Source organism: Bombina bombina, chromosome 6 (genome assembly GCF_027579735.1).
Source record: "Bombina bombina isolate aBomBom1 chromosome 6, aBomBom1.pri, whole genome shotgun sequence".
NCBI lineage: Eukaryota > Metazoa > Chordata > Amphibia > Anura > Bombinatoridae > Bombina > Bombina bombina.
In genome coordinates this window covers 214,898,714-214,921,000 of record NC_069504.1, presented here as the reverse complement: position 1 = coordinate 214,921,000, position 22,287 = coordinate 214,898,714, and the positions used below count along the sequence as shown (strand labels likewise).

The 22,287-nt window shown below is 40.9% G+C and overlaps 1 protein-coding gene across 2 annotated transcripts in view; it reads left to right on the top strand.

Moving 5' to 3' along the window:
• PUS7L (pseudouridine synthase 7 like) overlaps positions 1-22,287 on the top strand; it is a 104,659-nt gene that overhangs the window by 19,246 nt on the left and 63,126 nt on the right. For both annotated transcript variants that reach the window (XM_053716734.1, XM_053716733.1), the window contains exons 4-5: positions 6,099-6,294; positions 14,212-14,310. In XM_053716734.1, coding sequence (XP_053572709.1) covers positions 6,099-6,294; positions 14,212-14,310 — 295 coding nt within the window. The remainder of the gene's footprint in view (positions 1-6,098; positions 6,295-14,211; positions 14,311-22,287) is intronic.

The window sequence follows — 22,287 nt, the reverse complement described above, 5'->3', positions numbered from 1 at the left end:
TCCTCATATTATATCATGCGTAATTGGACGACAGCGACTCCTCAGTCGTAGTTAATCCAGAAAAAAAAAAAATACAAATTTGTACACCAGGGCTTACAATGGCAGCCAGCTGTGTGCATTGTTACTGTCACTAGTGTGGGGGCATAATGGTTGAGGCGTTGCCTGATGCTATCAGGGCAGAAACTTCTTTGGATGAAATCCAGGATAGGATAAAAGCCCTTAAACTGGCTAATTCCTTTATTACGGATGCTTCCCTTCAAGTTATCAAACTGGGAGCAAAGATTTCGGGTTTCTCTATTCTAGCTCGCAGAGCCTTATGGTTAAAGCCTTGGTCTGCGGATGTGTCCTCTAAGTCTAAGCTTCTAGTTATTCCTTACAAGGGAAGACCTTGTTTGGACCTGGCCTGTCGGTGATTATCTCTGACATCACGAGAGGTAAGGGTCATCTTCTCCCTCAGGATAAAAGAAACAAACAAAAACAATTTTCGTTCCTTTCGAAATTTCAAGGGAAATTCTTTCTCTACTGCCTCCAAACAGGAATAGACTAAGCCTGCATGGAGACCCAATTAATCTTGGAATAAGGGAAAACAATCCAAAAAGCCTGCTGTTGAATCAAAGACAGCATGAAGGGCATGCCCCTGATCCGGGACCGGATCTTGTAGGGGGCAGACTTTCCTTCTTCGCTCAGGCTTGGGTTCGAGATGTTCAGGATCCCTGGGCAATAGAAATAGTGTCCCAGGGATACAGGTTAGAGTTCAAATGTTTTCCTCCCAGAGGCAGGTTTTTGCTTTCAAGATTGTCTGCAGACCAGACAAAAAGAGAGGCTTTCTTACACTGCATAAGAGACCTTTCCAACCTGGGAGTGTTTGTTCCTGTTCCGGTACATGAACAGGGTCTGGGATTTTACTCCAATCTGTTCATGGTTCCCAAAAAAGAGGGAACTTTCAGGCCAATTTTAGATCTCAAGAGTCTAAACAAATTTCTCAGAGTACCGTCCTTCAAGATGGTAACTATTCGTTCCATTCTCCCTTTGATCCAAGAGGGTCAGTTTATGACAACAGGGGATTTAAAGGACGCGTACCTGCGTGTTCCTATTCACAGAGATCATCACAAGTTCCTAAGGTTTGCTTTTCTGGACAAACACTTCCAGTTCGTGGCTCTTCCCTTCGGTCTTGCCACAGCTCCCAGAATTTTCACAAAGGTTTTGGGATCACTGTTTGCGGTGCTTCGGTTAAGCATGCTCAGGCAATGGAACGGAGATTATGCGGACTTGTCTCCTCGAATACTACTGGAGCAGGAGACAAGGGATTCTCTTCAATGGTGGTTGTCTCTGGATCATCTCTCCCAGGGAACCTGCTTTTGCAGACTATCTTGGGTGATTGTGTCAACAGACGCCAGCCTTATAGGATGGGGAGAAGTCTGGGGCTCCCTAAAGGCTCAGGGAGTTTGGACTCAGTCAGAGTCTGTTATACCTATAAACTTTCTGGAGCTGAGAGCGATCTTCAATGCTCTTCTGGGCTGGCCCCAGTTAGCCTCAGTCCAGTTTATCAGGTTCCAGTCGGACAACATAACTTCAGTGGCTTACATCAATCATCAGGGAGGAACGAGAAGTTCCTTAGCGATGACAGAGGTAACCAAAATAATTCTGTGGGCGGAGGCCCATTCTTGTTGCCTGTCGGCGACCCACATCCCAGGGGTGGACAACTGGAAGGCGGACTTTCTGAGCAGGCAGACCTTTCATCTGGGGGAGTGGAAACTCCATCCAGAAGTGTTCTCCAGCCTGATTCTCAGGTGGAGTCAGGCGGAATTAGATCTCATGGCATCTCAACAGAATGCCAAGCTTCCGAGATACGGGTCGAGGTCCAGGGATCCCCAGGCGGAACTGATAGATGCTCTGGCGGTTCCTTGGACCTTTAGTCTAGCATACCTATTTCCTCCGTTTGCGCTTCTTCCTCGGGTCATTGCCCGAATCAAGCAGGAGAGGGAAACCATTGCTCCTGCTTGGCCTCGCAGGATTTGGTATTCAGATCTGGTGGACATGTCATCTCTGCCACCTTGGAGACTTCCGTTGTGGAAGGACCTTCTAATTCAAGGGCCCTTCCTTCACCCAAATCTAGTTTCTCTGAAGCTGACTGCTTGGAGATTGAACGCTTAATTTTATCCAAGCGGGGCTTTTCTGACTCGGTCATAGAGACCATGATTCAGGCTCGTAAGCCTGTAACTTGAAAGCTTTACCATAAGATATGGCGTAAATATCTCCATTGGTGTGAATCCAAGAGCTACTCATGGAGTAGAGTTAGGATTCCTAGAATTTTGTCTTTTCTCCAAGAAGGTTTGGAGAAAGGCTTATCGACTAGTTACCTAAAGGTTCAAAGCTCGACCTTATCTATTTTGTTACACAAACGTCTGGCGGATGTTCCAGATGTACAATCATTCTGTCAGGCCTTAGTCAGGATCAGTCCTGTGTTCAAACCAGTTACTCCTCCTTGAGTCTGAATTTAGTTCTCAAAGTTCTTAAAGGGGCTCCGTTTGAGCCTATGCATTCCTTAGATATTAAGTTGTTATCTTGGAAAGTTTTATTTCTTGTTTCTATTTCTTTTACTCATAGAGTGTCAGAGCTCTCGACATTGCAGTATGAGTCTCCTTACCTTATTTTCCATTCAGATAATGTAGTTTTACGTACTAAATTAGGATTTTTTTTCCTAAGGTTGTTTCTGATCGGAACATTAATCAGGAGATTGTTGTTCCTTCCTTGTGTCCTAATCCTTCTTCTCAGAAGGAACGTCTTCTGCACAATTTGGACGTGGTCCGTGCTGCACAATTTGGACGTGGTCCGTGGTTTAAAGTTTTACCTGCAGGCGACTAAGGACTTTCGTCAGTCTTCTTCTTTGTTTGTGGTTTTCTCAGGAAAACTTAAGGGACAGAAAGCTGCAGCTACTTCTCTTTCTTTTTGGCTGAAGAGTATCATACGTTTTGCATATGAGACTGCTGGACAGCAGCCTCCAGAGAGAGTTACAGCTCTTTCCACGAGGGCTGTTGCTTCCTCATGGGCATTCAAGAATGAAGCTTCTGTGGAACAGATTTGCAAGGCTGCAACTTGGTCCTCTCTTCACACTTTTTCAAAGTTCTACAAATTTGACACTTTTGCCTCGGCTGAGGCCGCTTTTGGGAGAATGGTTCTTCAAGCAGTGGTGCCTTCCTTTTAGGTTCCCTGTCTTGTCTCTCCCGTATCATCTGTGTACTCTAGCTTGGGTATTGAATCCCATTAGTAATTAAGATGATCCATGGACTCATCCTGTCATTAAAAAGAAAAGAAAATGTATGCTTACCTGATAAATTTATTTCTTTTTTGGCACAATGAGTCCACGGCCCGCCCTGTTCTTGAAAGACAGGTTGTTGGTTATTATAACTTCAGACACCTCTGCACCTTGGGTTTTCCTTTCTATCCTTAAAGGGACAGTCTAGTATAAATTAAACTTTCATTATTGAGATAGGACTTTTAATTTTAATCAACTTTCCAATTTACTTTTATCATCAAATTTGCTTTTTTCTCTGGGTATTCTTAGTTTAAACTAAACATAGGTAGGCTCATATGCTAATTTCTAAGCCTTTGAGGGCTGCCTCTTATCACATGCTTTTTAAATCTCTTTTCAACACAAAGAGACAGAAAGTACACGTGGGCCATATAGATAACACTGTTCAGGCACAGGGGGTTATTTAAGATTTAGCACAAAACATTGCTACATTTAAGACAATAGATTATAAACAGTCACAGTCATGTGATCAGGGGGCTGGAAGAAGGTCCCTAGATACAAGGTAATCACAGAGGTAAAAAGTATATTAATATAACCGTGCTGGTTATGCAAAACTGGAGAGTGGGTAACAAAGGGATTATCTAGCTTTCAAAACAATAACAATTCTATGGTAGACTGTCCCTTTAACTTGGGTCGAATGACTGGAGTGGGAGAGAAGGGAGGAGCTATTTAACAGCTTTGCTGTGGTGCTCTTTGCTGCCTCCTGCTGACCAGGAGGTGAATATCCCATTAGTAATTAAGATGATCCGTGGACTCATCGTGTCAAAAAATAAATAAATTTATCAAGTAAGCATAAGTTTTCTTTTTTATATGACGAATACCGTCTTTAAGATTCTTTTTGGTCCCACAGTGGCATCTGAAAATCATGACTATACGCCCCCCAACTTCAACTACGCATGCGTCTCATTTCACGTACTCCCTGTATAGAAGCGCGTTCATGAGACACGCATGTGCATTGTCCTTAATAAGGAAACTTTGTGATTGCCGTACCAGCATCTGCACAAAGCGATCAGATTAATATTTTAAATACAAACACTTATAAATTTATAAAGGAATCTGAGTATGTAATAGTTTATAATTTGGAATCTTTCACAGATAACGCATGTGCAATACATGTTGCTTCTCGGGAGCGCGCACGGACAAACACGTAAGAGCGGGTGGGACCGCTCTTACTTGTAAAATAGCCAAACCAAGAAATGGGGGGGGGGGGGGCAGAGGGACATCAGAGATGGTATGTTAGAAAAAACAATAATATATAAAAAATAACAAGGCATTAAAAAAAAAAAAAACTTAGCGACTACAAAGAGTGTTGTAAGAGGAATCCATGGTATTAAGTATGTTGGTGAAAATTTACTTTCACTTTAAAGGGATAATTTATATCAGCAGTACTGTTTTAGGTGAGTTAAGTTCATATTTGTCAATAGTCTGGATTGCTTCTTGGGTTTGAGTTTGAATAACTAATTTTAGGTGTCGTCATTTAAAACAACTACCCTATACTATCTCTGTACAAAAATATAATGGGCCCCCATGTACTATTTGGTGTCCGCTGCCTGGATGTACTATTGCCAAGGACTTCCTTGTGCATTGCTGCCCCCTGCTCATGCACACCCTGTCATCCTGAATGAAGATTTATGACCGCTGCTTCTTACATTGTAGTAAGCAGGCTTGCATGATTGAGCCTGTCGCACAAGGGCTCCAAAGCAGCATGCTTAGTACATGGAGTACAAGATTAACATGCTAGTACTTGCGTACAGTCATGGCTGTATAGTCATATGAGGTGGATTGGCCAATCACTATCTGCTCCCTACTTGGGAACTGCAAAGCTTATATTTCCCTAGCTGCACTTTACCAATGCGTTAAACCCTTTGCAGGAATTAACTGCTTCTGTAGAGGATGACGGTGTGTCGTCTTCCTGGAGGTCTCCCCTTCTGATGCAGATCTTGAAGGCCCTAAGCATTGTATTGCCAGAAGGACACTGTAGTCTCCCCATTGTGTGTGTGTGTGATGACACAGAGAACAGTAAAATGCCTACGGCTGGAGGTATTTCTTTATTAGTAAAATCCCAGACCACTTCCACGGACAGATGACTCCTCTGTTGAAAGAGGAAAGTCTGCCTATTCAGATAATGGGTATCATGCTCTGATACAGGAGACCAGCATAAAACCAGAAAATGACCCACAGTAGCACTTAAAGTACTGTTTACCCATTGGGGTATGAGGATTCAACAACCCCCATCTCCCCTCTACTTTGTGTTAGACAGTTAGAGGGACAAATCATCCCTTATTTCAACATATTCGGCATTCAAGTTGAAACTGCCACCCATACTGAAAATCAGTACTGTAGCATTGGTTATAGAAAATGTATGTGCACAAGAGGCAGCAGCAGAAATCAACTGTCAACAGTGGATGTGAGACAATCCAGCACATTTGAAAGACTGGTCCTCTAGCATCTTTGGATCCAATGGATTATTATCAGCTGCTTGCCTGAGCACAATGTGTACTTTATGTTCCAATTTACCCTCAAAAGTGCCTGAATTTGCTGGGGTTTGGACTGTATGAGCACATCCTGCTGTCTGCAGCTTGTGAGGTAATGGATTTCACCAGATAAGAGCTTGATGTCCTAAGTAATGAGAAAAACAAAATATCTAAGTGAAAACTCTTAGAAAAAAATATATAAATTGTGTAATACCTTAATTAGTTAAAACAATTAAACCATGATCTAAAATGTCAATTTTTACTTAATAAAATAAAGCTGTACAACTAACAATAAATATTTCTTTATTTAGGCTGCTACAAATTGAAAGCTTTCTTGCAAAAAAAGGAATGAAAATTTACAACGTACATTCTGTAAACCAGCCCCTGCGACTCGGTCATTTGGCTGGAAATCACTTCAGTATTATTGTGAGAGATGTCAAAAATCACAGCAAGGATTCTTCAGCTAATGTTAAAGAGAGAATTTCAGAGGCCATTGACAGCATCAAGGTAAGTGGTATAGACAATGGCATAAACCTGAAGATGCTGAGGAAAAGAGCGTTCTTCTGCATTTTACAGAAACTACATATTTGTAATAGGAATTTATCTTTTTCATGTGGAAGGGAATGAAGTATGGTATATATTGACGAATTTAAAGGAATAGTAAACTTAAAAAATAATGTTATATAATTCTGCACATAATGCAGAATTATGTAACATTATCTTAGCAGCATCTTTCAAAAGCAAAAGCTTTGAGAGATTTTTGCTATCAAAGTTGGACTTACCTGGTTTCCTCTCCAGGCTCTTCTGATCGGGTCTTGGTTTTCAAAAGCACCTCGCGGGCGTGCTGTCTAATCAGAGCGCGCCCGATTGCGCCATTAAACTGAAGCTACGTTCAGTTCAATAACGCACCCGCAAATAGCTTTTGAAAACTAAGACCTGATCACAAGAGCCTGGAGGGGAGACCAGGTAAGTCCAACTTTGATAGCAAAAATCTCTCAAAGCTTTTGATTTTGAAAGCTGCTGCTAAGATGATGTTATATAATTCTGCACTATGTGCAGTATATAACATTATTTTTTAAGTTTACTGTCCCTTTAAGGGGCAAATAATTCTAAATGAATTATATATTCAAAGCAAAGATTAACCTGAGATGTGTTTTTTTTTAAATAATATGTTTTAAGTTTTAGTGCCTATAAATTAATGGGCACCTCCATATTGCAACTTAGGTTTCATTCTCTGTAACCAATGATTGTGTGTTAAGTCAGGGGTCTGCACTCCCAATTCTAACAGGAATTGAAAGTCCACAATTTGCAGAATTAAAATATAGGTAAAATAGACATAATGAGTCTTGTAAAGTTATTTTACTATATATAATTAAACATAATACAATCTCAATGTGTTTAATATCCCTTTAAGTAAAGGAATTATGTGTATGCTGCACATGATGTTATTGCTTAAAATATGTTCACAATAAAAAAGGTGCAGTTGAATGGCAAATGGGGAAACTCATGCTGAGACAATTGAAAAAGGAAGACGGGTGCAAAAGAAACCGAAGATAAAGTTAAAATAATTGAGTTCAACTAAGGAGACAGGAAGGAGAGATGAATCACTCCCCATAGCCAGCAAATTATATAGAACACACATGAGCCTTACATCCTGCTGGGGATTCATTAAGGCAATGAGGGAGCTCAGAAAAGTATGTGGAGCAGTTACCATTCCTCTGCTCCCTTGATAAGTTTGAATTATGATTTTAGTAAGAGTTTTGTATAACTAATTTTATAGTGTTGCATGATGACAGCATTTTATCAATAATATATGATGTGAATAGTTTTAAAATTGCTAACACTATCAGTGTCGCACATAGACCTTTTTATGTGTTTTATGTTGTTTATCCCACTGTAAATTCACAGAGCACGAAATAACACAAAATATACATGTGCTCGCTTCAGCAGCTCATTTACTAAACTATTTGATATATGCTCGCTTCAGCAGCTCATATACTAAACTATTTGATATATGCTAGCTTCAGCAGCACAGATACTAAACTATTTGATATATGCTCGCTTCAGCAGCTCATATACTAAACTATTTGATATATGCTAGCTTCAGCAGCGCAGATACTAAACTATTTGATATATGCTCGCTTCAGCAGCTCATATACTAAACTATTTGATATATGCTAGCTTCAGCAGCGCAGATACTAAACTATTTGATATATGCTAGCTTCAGCAGCTCATATACTAAACTATTTGATATATGCTAGCTTCAGCAGCGCAGATACTAAACTATTTGATATATGCTAGCTTCAGCAGCGCAGATACTAAACTATTTGATATATGCTAGCTTCAGCAGCGCAGATACTAAACTATTTGATATATGCTAGCTTCAGCAGCGCAGTTACTAAACGATTTGATATATGCTAGCTTCAGCAGCTCATATACTAAACTATTTGATATATGCTAGCTTCAGCAGCTCATATACTAAACTATTTGATATATGCTCGCTTCAGCAGGGCAGATACTAAACTATTTGATATATGCTAGCTTCAGCAGCGCAGATACTAAACGATTTGATATATGCTAGCTTCAGCAGCACAGATACTAAACTATTTGATATATGCTAGCTTCAGCAGCTCATATACTAAACTATTTGATATATGCTAGCTTCAGCAGCGCAGATACTAAACTATTTGATATATGCTAGCTTCAGCAGCTCATATACTAAACTATTTGATATATGCTAGCTTCAGCAGCGCAGATACTAAACGATTTGATATATGCTAGCTTCAGCAGCTCATATACTAAACTATTTGATATATGCTAGCTTCAGCAGCTCATATACTAAACTATTTGATATATGCTAGCTTCAGCAGCTCATATACTAAAGTATTTGATATATGCTAGCTTCAGCAGCTCATATACTAAACTATTTGATATATGCTAGCTTCAGCAGCGCAGTTACTAAACGATTTGATATATGCTAGCTTCAGCAGCTCATATACTAAACTATTTGATATATGCTAGCTTCAGCAGCGCAGATACTAAACTATTTGATATATGCTAGCTTCAGCAGCGCAGATACTAAACGATTTGATATATGCTAGCTTCAGCAGCTCATATACTAAACAATTTGATATATGCTAGCTTCAGCAGCGCAGATACTAAACAATTTGATATATGCTAGCTTCAGCAGCGCAGATACTAAACTATTTGATATATGCTAGCTTCAGCAGTGCAGATACTAAACTATTTGATATATGCTAGCTTCAGCAGCGCAGATACTAAACAATTTGATATATGCTAGCTTCAGCAGCGCAGATACTAAACTATTTGATATATGCTAGCTTCAGCAGCGCAGATACTAAACTATTTGATATATGCTAGCTTCAGCAGCGCAGATACTAAACTATTTGATATATGCTAGCTTCAGCAGCGCAGATACTGAAATATTTGATACTAGTCCTAACAATATAAGTGACAGTGAATATCAATGTAAATTTAACAACAGATAAGCTTTCTTAGTTCGTATAATAACAATGTTGTGTATAGCTTGGAAAAACAGTGCAATTCTAAAACAAGTACTAAACCAAGCACAATAATTGAGGGTAATGACCTTTACCCCTGGGGCGGCATCCAATTAAATACAAAAGAAGTATAGTGCCCAAGGGCACGTAATAACTAACAGGGGTAGTGTGATTAAAATAATGCGTTGGCCTAGGGGATATTTTTATGCGTTCACTCATTTTACACCCCTCACAGGGTTTAGTGACATACAGCTAGTTGTGCACTATTTGTTTATGTTACCACGCGGGGCATCTGCTGGTGTTGCCCTAATGTTATGCGTGAAAAATATACACTGTTTGGAATGGTTTTCCGTTCCGCTTACTATAGTCGTGCACGGCTTGTTATTTAGTGACTAGGGAAGGCAGCATCAGTGTTTAACATGAACACAATAAAGGGTCACATATCATTATTCAGCCATTACAGTAATTTACATAAAGACAGTTTTAGATATTATACTCATATGTCCTGTGCAAGGTAAATCAGTCCCTGTATACAAAGTTCTTTGTTGAAGCTGTATTTGGCTGGCTCTGACATATTCCGTTTTGGATGATGTTCCGTGAAATAGGGTCCAGTAGTTAGGATGATGTTTAGGTTTGCTCTTCTGTGCTTTGTCTCACTGGTTTTTTGGCTCTCCCTTGATACAAAGGCTCCATGGGTGGTGTAATTTGTATCTGCAGTGCTTCACAAAAAGCTGGTAAGTCATCTGTGCTACGGAATGTGGCCGTCCTGTCCCTTCTTGTTGCTGTTAGGCTAACAGGAAAGCCCTATCTATACGGTATCTTCTGCATTCTTAGGACTGTGGTTACAAACTGCAGTTCTCTTCGTTTTTGTAAAGTAGTAGGACTCAGGTCTGTAAAGATTTGAATGGTAATGCCTGCATGAGTGATTTGGTGCTTCTGCCTTGCATGCTTTAGTATTTCTTCCTTGTTCAGGTAGTTAAGGAATTTTATTATGATATCGCGTGGCGGAGCTTTCGCAGGTGGTTTGGCTCTCATCGTTCTATGAGCGTGCTCTATGTCTTGGTAATTGCTAATTCTTTTATGGTCTTAAAAAGATCTTGAAGGTAACCATGGATTGCTGTAGGTAGTATGGTTTCAGGTACGCCTCTCACTCGCAGGTTGTTTCTGCGTCCCCGATTGTCAAGGTCTTCTACCTTTTCCATTAGGTTATGTATAATTTCTTCCTGGTTGTATGATAGCTGTCAAGGAGGAAGGAGAACAGCACACCTGTTTGTGGGGCACAAAGTAAAATTTGCCAAATCTTTTCAATCCAAGTGATCATACATCCATGCACTTCAGCCTCCAGAATAAATCTTCGTTTAAAAGACCTTTATTCTCATTTAGTTGGGTCCAAAAGTTTACAGGAACAACGTTTCGAACCTACAATAGGCTCTTAGTCATGCATGATAGCTGTGACAGGTGTTGAATATCTTGGGTAGCAATGTTGTAACCCTCTTCTAGTGTTGAAACCTTGCGTTCTACTTTCCTAATGTCCTTCTTTATTTCATTAAACATGTCATGCATGTCTGACATGGCAATTTTTTTTTTGTTTTTTTTTAATTAATTTTTATTGAGGAGTAGTAAGTGACATACATGTTATTGACATAGAAACAGTAATAAAGTCAATGCATAAAAATTAAGGAAAACATACATTTCTGTGACTACAATCCTCCTTTTGCCTGGCATGTGTTTGGCATATCTTTTAACCTGAGAGCCGCTTGCATTCTTTGTGCGTTGTGTCATGATGGTTCTCTGAGCTGCTTGCGGACCGCTCCGTGTCTGATGGGTCTTTGAATGGAGTGCGGGCGTCATGCCCTCGGAGTGCACTGCTTCTGTTGGTTTAGTCAAATTCGCAAATAACCTTTGTATCAGGTAGTCGTAGGGAGCTTTGGCCATCAGGCTTTGCATTAGACATTCAAACCTTTCTAGGCAATGGTCAGGGTGTTGTATGAAGTACTCTCCCGCCATGTCCTCCATTTTAGATGTCTACTAGAAGCGTAGTGCTAGTACTATGAATGTGAGTTTTTTTTTCCCTTTATAGGTGCAGAAGCCTTGCTGTGTATTCAGAAAGTCAGTAAGGCAGGCAGCTTCCGCCAGCACTGTTTACCCGGTGGAGCCGGGGGGGTCGTTACCTATTAGTAGGCTGCCGCCTTAGGTCTTGGTCTGCCGAACTGTAGCCCTGATGTCATTAAAACAGGAATCAAGATTTGTGATATAGCCACTATTACTTCTGTGACTATTATGTGTTAAATTATTAGCTTGATTTGACTGTTAGAAGCTCTTTAATTGGCGGATTAGTGAGGTATCTTTCAGAGCTCTCAGTGAATGCGTCCTATCTGGTACGCTGCTCGGACACGCCCCTGACATGGCAGTTTTTATGTCTATATAGTCTAGTTGGCGTTTATTCATTATTTATGTGTTCACCCTCCTATTATTTTATGGGGGTCTTGATACTTCTCAAGCTGCGGTAACTGTTGTTTCTGAGGGGTTCAGATTATCGCCTGTCTAGGAGTCTGGTTTTATGCCTGGGTTCTTTCTTGCTTTATATTGTGGGTATTATGTGTGTCAAATATTGCTGCGGAGGTCCTTTAGATTTATCCCCGTTCAAACAGTCCACTTATCACAAGATGTAGGCCCGCGCCTTCTGTTCTACAACTGTGTAGAGCTTGGCAAGCGTGTTTCCACGTGGAGTTGCAGTATTTGTTTTATCCGTTTTTATGCTTTTATTTCTTTCCCCCTTTCATATTATAGTATGTTTTGTTTTCTCCCCTTTTATTTGCTCATTATTCCTCCACCTCCCTGTATTTATTTCTGCTTTTCCACTTTAACTGCTTAGTTTCCCCTTTTTATATATTTGTCTTTTGGCTCCCTTCTATAATCTGTTGGTTATCTGCACTTTAAGCTCTGTAATTTAAGGGGATAGGAGTTCAACAGCCGCAATCAAGGGATGTGCTGCAGTGGTGCTTACCCTGATACTGCCTGTGCTGATCTGCAGACTCTGTGGGGCCTGATGCGTCTCTTCTTCCTTGTCACGGCCTCCATGTTCCTGATGTTATGTTACTGACTTGTATCTTCGCAAGGTAGCGTTGTGGAGTGGGTTCTTTTCGAGTTGGAGGTCCGGCCTTTGTGTGCAGAGCTCTGTGTGTTGCGTCTTGTTCTCCGGTATTGCGGTTGGAGCCAGGCCAGTGCTTAGGTCCCCCTCCGTGCTCGCTCGTGGCTTCGAGTCTGCAGGCTCTGTGGGGCCTGATGCGTCTCTTCTTCCTTGTCACGGCCTCCATGTTCCTGATGTTATGTTACTGACTTGTATCTTCACAAGGTAGCGTTGTGGAGTGGGGGCTTTTCGAGTTGCAGGTCCGGCCTTTGTGTGCAGAGCTCTGTGTGTTGCGTCTTGTTCTCCAGTATTGCGGTTGGCGCCAGGCCAGTGCTTAGGTCCCGCTCCGTGCTCGCTCGTGGCTTCGAGTCTTGAAGCCGCTTCTGGTGTCTATTGTCGCATACCGGCGTGACCTGCCTTGTGATGGGGTTTCTCTGCACAGGTTTCTTTTGTTTTGCTCCTGATAGCTTTATTGCGGATGCCGGTCCGGGGGGTCTGGGCCTAGGAGCTACACTAACACGCAGCCATTACACAGTGCGGCCAAGCCCTGCCCCCTCTAACCCTTTGTGTATTTCTTTTTTGATAAGATTCCTTAACCTCTTAATGACCACAACATACTCTGTACGTCGCTGATTGTTAAGGGCTTTCTTGGGTATAATAGCACAGGTCCCGCCGCGAGAAGCGCGTGAGCCCATCCTCCCCTTTGGCATTCTGTCAGCGGCCAGGATAACCTATTTTCCTTTGACTAAGGAGGTTTTGCTTACTAAGTGATGAATTATATCTGTCGAGACTTGTAATGTTGACTCACTATGCCTTTTACAATTAGTATATAATTAAACTCTACAGCTTGTTTTAATTAATTATATTGCTGTCTCTTCCCATCAAGCTAATTTACTAGGTAGTTAATAATAATTAAAGGGACATGAAACCCACATATTTTGTTTTATGATTCAGACAGAGCATACAATTTTTTTTTTTTTTACTTTTGTCATCAAATTTGCTTAATTTCCTTTTTATCCTTTATTGAAGGAGCAGCAATGCGCTACTGGGAGCTAGCTGAACACAATAAGCCAATGACAAAAGGAATGTATGTTCTGCAAAATCTCCTAGCACTTGGCATATGAGCAGGGGTCTACAATGACACTGATTCATGGGGGGAAAATAATTCAGAAACATAAGAAATACAGATACATAAAAACAGACTAAACCAAACAAATGAATACAGGGGTGGGGGGCTCTTATCTTAATCTTGAATCTACAGGATTTATTAAATGCATTTTAAGCATTTTATTTTCAAGCAGACATTTTGCTGTGCAGTGCTTCATTATATACACACACACACACACACACACACACATATATAAATACACACACACTTTACATCTACAAAAAAATACTTCACTACCCTGAACAGGAGCCATAATACAATATTGTTAATCCTACTACAGAATTCAAATACTGCCATCTTGTGGATACATTTAATATTTATACACTAAAATCGTTAAACCTTTTAAAGAAATGTTCAGTTAAAAATGTATTAATAAATGAGAAACAATTTTAATGAAATGAAAGGTGTCTATCCTATGTCTTTTCATAGAGAAAAACCCCTTGTTTAATGCAAGACAAATACACTAACCATCCACAGATCGATTTCTGTAACAGCTTCAATACACACTGCATTCCAAGTATGTTGTTAGTGTAGTATGGGAAAAGATGTATTGATGTTTAAGCACAACAGAATAAATGTTCATAATAACTCTTTTGTTGTTTTAGACTAAAGGATTTATAAACTATTATGGACCACAGAGATTTGGGCAAAGGCTGAATTGCCAGTCACATGACATTGGGTTGGCTTTACTAAAAGAAGAAATGGTAAGATCTTTGTTTTATTTAGGTACAACTCCCTTTTCTCTTGTAATATGTATCGAGTCCACGGATTCATCCATACTTGTGGGATATTCTCCTTCCCTACAGGAAGTGGCAAAGAGAGCACCCACAGCAGAGCTGTCTATATAGCTCCTCCCTTAGCTCCGCCCCCAAGTCATTCTCTTTGCCTGCTTAACTGCTAGGAAGGGTAAAGTGAGTGTGGTGACAAAAATGTTAGTTTTTATTTTCTCAAGCAAAAGTTTGTTATTTTAAATGGTACCGGTGTGTACTATTTACTCTCTGGCAGAAAAAGATGAAGATTTCTGCAAGGAGGATGATGATCTTAGCACTTTGTAACTAAGATCCACTGCTGTTCTCACAAGGGCTGAAGAGTACAGGAAAACTTCAGTTGGGGGAACAGTTTGCAGGCTAAACTGCATTTAGGTATGTTCAGCCTATCTTTTTCTAGACAGACTGTGTTATTTCTAAAAAAAGGCTGGCAATATCCCCATGAGGGAAAGGTAAGCTGTATTCAGTGAAAAGGAATCCAAGCTTGCATAAAGGGCTCATAGTTACTGGTGACACTGATAGGAAAAAACGTTTTGGTTTAATTGCAAAATATAACGTTTTTTGAGGGACTTTAACGGGTCTTTGTGGCTTATTTAAGGGTTATTAACCCACATGGCTAGTTTAAGAAACACTCTGTTGTGTTTCTTTTAGGCCCCATAACATCGAGTGAGGTGGGAGGGGCCTATTTTGGCGTCTCAGTTGCGCAGTTTCTTTACCTCGGAAGCATCCAGCTACTTCTCCAGAGGCTCCTACTGTATTTGAGGGCTGTAAAGAGGTTTTTTTTCCCACAAATCGTTCCTAAAGGGCAGGTAGGCGCCACAGCAGAGCTGTGGCAAGGTGCTGAACGTTATTTTACCAGTTTTGAAGTTTTTTCAATCCGGTTTTTACATTAAGGGGTTAATTGTTTATTTGCATAGTTGTGCAAAGTTACCAAGGCTTTATGATGCTACTGTAAAAATTTTGTTTTGTTTACTGTTTTTTTACACTGTTTTGCAGAGTGTGTGCAGCTTTTTTTCTCTTAAAGGCACAGTACCGTTTTTGTCTAAAGTGTTATTTACTTTGATTAAAGGGTTTTCCAAGCTTGCTTGTTACATTACTAGCCTGTTTAACATGTCTGACACCAAGGAAAATCCTTGTTCAATGTGTTTGGAAGCCATTGTGGAACCCCCTGTTAGAATGTGTCCCACTTGTACTGATATGTCTATAAATTATTAAGAGCATATTTTAGCACTTAAAAATATAGCAATAGATGATTCTCAGACAGAAGGAAATGAGGGTTTAACATCTAGCTCTCCCCAAGTGTCACAACCAGTAACGCCCGCACAAGTGACGCCAAGTACCTCTAGTTCGTCAAATTCATTTACTTTACAAGACATGGCCACAGTTATGAATAAAACCCTCACAGAGGTTTTCTCTAAACTGCCTGGTTTACATGGAAAGCGTGACAGCTCTGGGTTAAGAACAAATGCTTAGCCGTCTGACGCTTTAGTAGCCGTATCCGATATACCCTTATAATGTTCTGAACTAGGGGTAAGGGATTTGTTATCTGAGGGAGAGATTTCTGATTCTGGAAAGACGCTCCCTCAGACAGATTCTGATATGACGGCCTTTAAATTTAAGCTTGAACACCTCCGCTTATTGCTCAAGGAGGTGTTAGCTACTCTAGATGATTGTGACCCTATAGTGGTCCCAGAGAAATTGTTTAAAATGGACAGATACTTAAAGGTTCCTGTTTACACTGATGTTTTTCCAGTCCCTAAGAGGATTGTGATTATTGTTACTAAGGAGTGGGATAGACCAGGTATTCCGTTCGCTCCCCCCTCCTGTTTTTAAGAAAATGTTTCCCATATCTGACACCATACAGGACTTGTGGCAGACAATTCCTAAGATGGAGGGAGCTATTTCTACTCTTGCTAAGCGTACAACTATACCTATCGAAGACAGTTGTGCTTTCAAAGATCCTATGGATAAAAAATTAGAGGGTCTCCTAAAGAAAATTTTTGTTCATCAAGGTTTTCTTCTCCAACCTATTGCATGCATTGTTCCTGCAACTACTGCAGCTGCTTTCTGGTTTGAGGCTCTAGAAGAGGCTCTCCAAGTGGAGACTCCATTAGAGGATAGAATTAAGGCCCTTGAGTTGGCTAATTCTTTCATTACAGATGCCGCTTTCCAAATGGCTACATTAGCGGCAAAGAATTCAGGTTTTGCCATTTTAGCACGCAGGGCGCTATGGCTTAAGTTCTGGTCTGCTGATGTGTCATCAAAATCTAAACTGTTGAACATCCCTTTCAAAGGAAAGACCCTATTCGGGCCTGCACTGAAAGAGATTATTTCAGACATCACTGGAGGGAAAGGCCATGCCCTCCCTCAGGATAAAACAAATAAGATGAGGACCAAACAAAATAATTTTCGTTCCTTTCGGAACTTCAAGGGTGGTCCCGCTTCAGCTTCCCCTGCAGCAAAGCAAGAGGGGAATTCTGGCCAATCCAAGTCAGTCTGGAGACCTAACCAGGCTTGGAACAAAGGTAAACAGGCCAAGAAGCCTGCTGTTGCCTCTAAGACAGCATGAAGGGGTAGCCCCCGATCCGGGACCAGATCTAGTAGGGGGCAGACTCTCTCTTCGCTCAGGCAAGAGATGTTCCCGATTCCTGGGCTTTAGAAATTGTGTCCCAAGGATATCTTCTGGACTTCAAAGACTCCCCCCCAAGGGGGAGATTTCACATTTCTCAATTGTCTGCAAACCAGACAAAGAGAGAGGCGTTCTTAAGCTGTGTAGAAGACCTACATACCATGGGAGTGATCCGCCCAGTTCCGAGAGCAAGGGCTAGGTTTTTACTCCAACCTGTTTGTGGTTCCCAAAAAAGAGGGAACTTTCAGACCGATCTTAGATCTCAAAATTCTAAACAAATTCCTCAGAGTACCATCTTTCAAGATGGAAACTATTCAGACTATTCTTCCTCTGATGCAGGAGGGTCAATATATGACTACCGTGGATTTAAAGGATGATTATCTACACATCCCTATTCACAGAGATCATCATCAATTCTTCAGATTCGCCTTTCTGGACAGGCATTACCAGTTTGTGGCCCTTCCTTTCGGGTTGGCCACGGCTCCCAGAATTTTCACAAAGGTGCTAGGGTCCCTTTTGGCGGTTCTAAGACCGCGGGGTATAGCAGTGGCGCCTTATCTTTCTAGACGACATCTTAGTTCAGGCGTCGACTTTCCAGCTAGCCAAGTCTCACACGGACATCGTGTTGGCTTTTCTGAGATCTCACGGGTGGAAGGTGAACATAAAAAAAGAGTTCTCTCGTCCCTCTCACAAGAGTTTCCTTCCTAGGGACTCTGATAGACTCGGTAGAAATGAAAATATTTCTGACGGAGGTCAGAAAATCTAAACATTTAACCACTTGCTGAGCTCTTCATTCCATTCCTCGGCCATCAGTGGCTCAGTGTATGGAGGTAATCGGACTCATGGTAGCGGCAATGGACATAATTCCTTATGCCCGCCTACACCTCAGACCACTGCAACTATGCATGCTCAAACAGTGGAATGGGGATTATGCAGATCTATCTCCTCAACTACATCTGGACCAAGAGACCAGAGATTCTCTTCTCTGGTGGTTGTCTGAGGACCACCTGTCTCAGGGAATGTGTTTCCGCAGGCCAGAGTGGCTCATAATAACGACAGATGCCAGCCTGCTAGGCTGGGGTGCATTCTGGAAATTCCTGAAAGCACAGGGCTTATGGTCTCGGGAGGAATCTCTCCTCCCAATAAACATTCTAGAACTGAGAGCGATATTCAATGCGCTTCAGGCGTGTCCTCAGCTAGCTGCGGCCAAATTCATCAGATTTCAATCGGACAACATCACGACTGTAGCCTATATCAATCATCAAGGAGGAACACGGAGTTCTCTAGCGATGATGGAGGTAACCAAAATAATCCGATGGGCAGAGGATTACTCTTGCCATCTTTCAGCAATCCATATCCCAGGGGTAGAGAACTGGGAGGCGGATTTCCTAAGTCGTCAGACTTTTCCTCCGGGGGAGTGGGAGCTCCATCCGGAAGTATTTGCCCAGCTTGCTCAGCTATGGGGCACACCAGAATTGGATCTGATGGCGTCCCGACAGAACGCCAAACTTCCTTGTTACGGGTCCAGGTCCCGGGATCCCCAGGCGGTACTGATAGATGCTCTAGCAGTGCCCTGGTCCTTCAATCTGGCTTATGTATTTCCACCGTTTCCTCTCCTCCCACGTCTGGTTGCCAGAATCAAGCAGGAGAGAGCTTCGGTGATTCTGATAGCGCCTGCGTGGCCACGCAGGACTTGGTATGCAGACCTGGTGGACATGTCATCTGTTCCACCATGGACTCAGCCAATGAGGCAGGACCTTCTAATCCAAGGTCCGTTCAAGCATCCAAATCTAATTTCTCTGTGTCTGACTGCTTGGAGATTGAACGCCTGATTCTATCAAAGCGTGGTTTCTCTGAGTCGGTCATTGATACCCTGATCAGGCTAGAAAGCCTGTCACCAGGAAAATCTATCATAAGATTTGGCGCAAATATCTTTGTTGGTGTGAATCCAAGGGTTACTCATGGAGTAAAATTAGAATTCCTAGAATTTTGTCCTTTCTCCAAGAAGGATTGGAGAAGGGATTATCAGCTAGTTCCTTAAAGGGAGAAATATCTGCTTTGTCTATTCTTTTACACAAACGTCTGGCAGGCAGATGTACCAGACGTTTAAGCATTTAGTCAGGCCTTGATCAGGATCAAGCCTGTATTTAAACCTGTTGCTCCGCCATGGAGCCTAAACTTGGTTCTTAAAGTTATTCAAGGGGTTCCTTTTGAACCTATGCATTCCATAGATATTAAGCTTCTATCTTGGAAAGTTTTGTTTTTAGTGGCTATCTCTTCTGAGTTATCTGCTTTACAGTGTTACTCACCTTACCTTGTTTTCCATGCAGATAAGGTGGTTTTGCGTACCAAACCTGGGTTTCTTCCTAAGGTTGTTTCTAATAGGAATGTCAATCAGGAGATTGTTGTTCCTTCTCTGTGTCCTAATCCTTCATCAAAGAAGGAACGTCTGTTGCACAATCTTGATGTGGTTCGTGCTTTAAAGTTCTACTTGCAAGCAACTAAAGATTTCCGTCAAACATCTTCATTGTTTGTTGTTTATTCTGGTAAACAGAGAGGTCAAAAGGCTACGGCTACCTCTCTTTCCTTTTGGCTGAAAAGCATCATCCGTTTGGCTTATAAGACTGCTGGCCAGCAGCCTCCTTACAGAATTACTGCTCATTCTACTAGAGCAGTGGCTTCCACATGGGCTTTTAAAAATGAGGCTTCTGTTGAACAGATTTGTAAGGCGGCGACTTGGTCTTCGCTTCATACTTTTTCCAAATTTTAAAAATTCAATACTTTTGCTTCTTCGGAGGCTATTTTTGGGAGAAAGGTTCTACAAGCAGTGGTGCCTTCCGTTTAGGGTACCTGTCTTGTCCCTCCCTTCATCCGTGTCCTAAAGCTTTGGTATTGGTATCCCACAAGTATGGATGAATCCGTGGACTCGATACATCTTACAAGAGAAAACAGAATTTATGCTTACCTGATAAATTTCTTTCTCTTGTGATGTATCGAGTCCACGGCCCGCCCTGTCTGTTTTAAGACAGGTAGTATATTTTTAATTAAAAAACTTCAGTCACCACTGCACCCTATAGTTTCTCCTTTTTCTTCCTAGCCTTCGGTCGAATGACTGGGGGGCGGAGCTAAGGGAGGAGCTATATAGACAGTTCTGCTGTGGGTGCTCTCTTTGCCACTTCCTGTAGGGAAGGAGAATATCCAAGTATGGATGAATCCGTGGACTCGATACATCACAAGAGAAAGAAATTTATCAGGTAAGCATAAATTCTGTTTTTGTTTGTTATGTCAAATCCAGCCAAACTTGTATATCCATTCAAAATTTCTAACCAGCTGAAAAAAGTTGTTTAACATAGAATCTTTGTTTGAATGTAAGTTATGGCTGTAATTACATGAAACTAAAATATTACTGTAAATAATAATCACAGACAATCCAAAATATGACATTCACATCTGCTGAGTTAGTAAATTACAAAAAGGCATCTAATAGCCAGATCATGCATGAAAGATTATAATATTTCTGAGATATCCCAAAGCATACATACCTAAGCAGGCTCAGGAGCGTGAATATGTCTTAGGCACTATATGGTAGCAGCATGTTCTTTCTCCTGAGCCTAACTAAAGATGCTCTTCAATGATACCAAGAGAACACAATAATGTAAGTCAATTTAAAAAATGTTTAAAATTAGAAAAAAAACTATTTCTAAATCCTACCTGTTAATCTTGACTTTTGTGTCCCTGAAAGTACTGAACACACTGTTCTAATAGAAATATGTTTTATTAGATTCCAACAACATAACTGGAAGAGTGCAACATGATTTCCATACTTTTTACCTTTTTTCCTACAAAGGCAAATTATAATAAAGGGCCAGGGGCTAGGGATAGTCATGAAAACAGCATCACTGCCACCTTAAAGCCCTTGCCTCCCCAAAAAATTAAACAAACAAAGACTACTACTATATGTACTATAGTTTCGTTAGTGTCTGTAGGGGGAGGGTGCTAAAGCACCTCTATTCACATCTTAGCTGAGACTAGCTGATGCCTTTTTGGAGGTACACAGTTCTCATATATATGTCTACTTGCTGTGGACCCTAGCAAGGTGATTACAGGCGTTCTTATACCTAGGGGTGAGGGTGCACAGTCCTGGCAAGCACTCCCTTATGGTGCATATAATGGGGAGATACATAGATTTGTTATGTATCTCTTTTGCATTGGGGATTACATAAACTCTATACATTTACATTTTCCTGGCTTGCAGAATGCATTTATGCCTAGAAATGTGGCAGATGATTTCTTGATGTGTACCATGTCATCCAATAAGGCTGTTCTACCAAGCATCTGCCTCTCCAGGCTTGGTGGATGGGATTTAAAGGGAAATGAAACTCAAAAAAATTATTTCATGATTCAGATAGATAATACAATTTTAAACAACTTTTTAGTTTACTTCTATTATCTAATTAGTTTCATTCTCTTGGTATCATTTGTTGAAGGAGCAGCAATGCACTAATGGTTTCTAACTAAACACATGGGTGAGCCAATGACAATCAATATATATATATATATATATATATATATATATATATATATACAGCTACCAATCAGCAGATAGAACCTAGGTTCTTTACTGCTCCAGAGCTTACCTAGAGAAACCCTTCAGCAAAGGATAACAAGAGAAGGAAGCAAATGTCCTTTTACGTTACTTAAATGTAAGCCATGCAACTTTATTCCAGATATGCTGGGAAAAGTGCAGTGTACATTTAATGAGCAACCTCATTTAAATCAGTAGACATATGGAGAGACCAGGAGTCCATGTCACTTTTTCCAGGGGTGCATGAAGAGTTAGTGTACCCTGCACTAGCCATCTGAAAAGTGCCTGCTGGAGGTACAGTATACCATTGCTATTGGTGGTGAAATGGAGATTGAGTGGGTATTCACTCTTGTACTCCCTTATAATCTGCTATGCTACATATACATCTGATCTCTCCTGAACTGTATGAGGAGGAGATAAGCTTGTTTGTGATGTTGTTTTCAGATTAATTGTGGGAATATACATTTAAGTTCTAGAGCATAATTCCTTATTGTTGTCACCTTAAAGGGACACTCAAGTCAAAATTAAACCTTCATGATTCAGATAGAGCAGCAATTTTAAACAACTTTCCAATTTACTTCCATTAAAAAAAAAAAAGTGCTGTCTTTTTATATTTAAATTTTTTGTCACCAGCTCCTACTGAGCATGTGCAATAATTCACAGAATAAGCGTATATGCATTTGTGATTGGCTGATTGCTG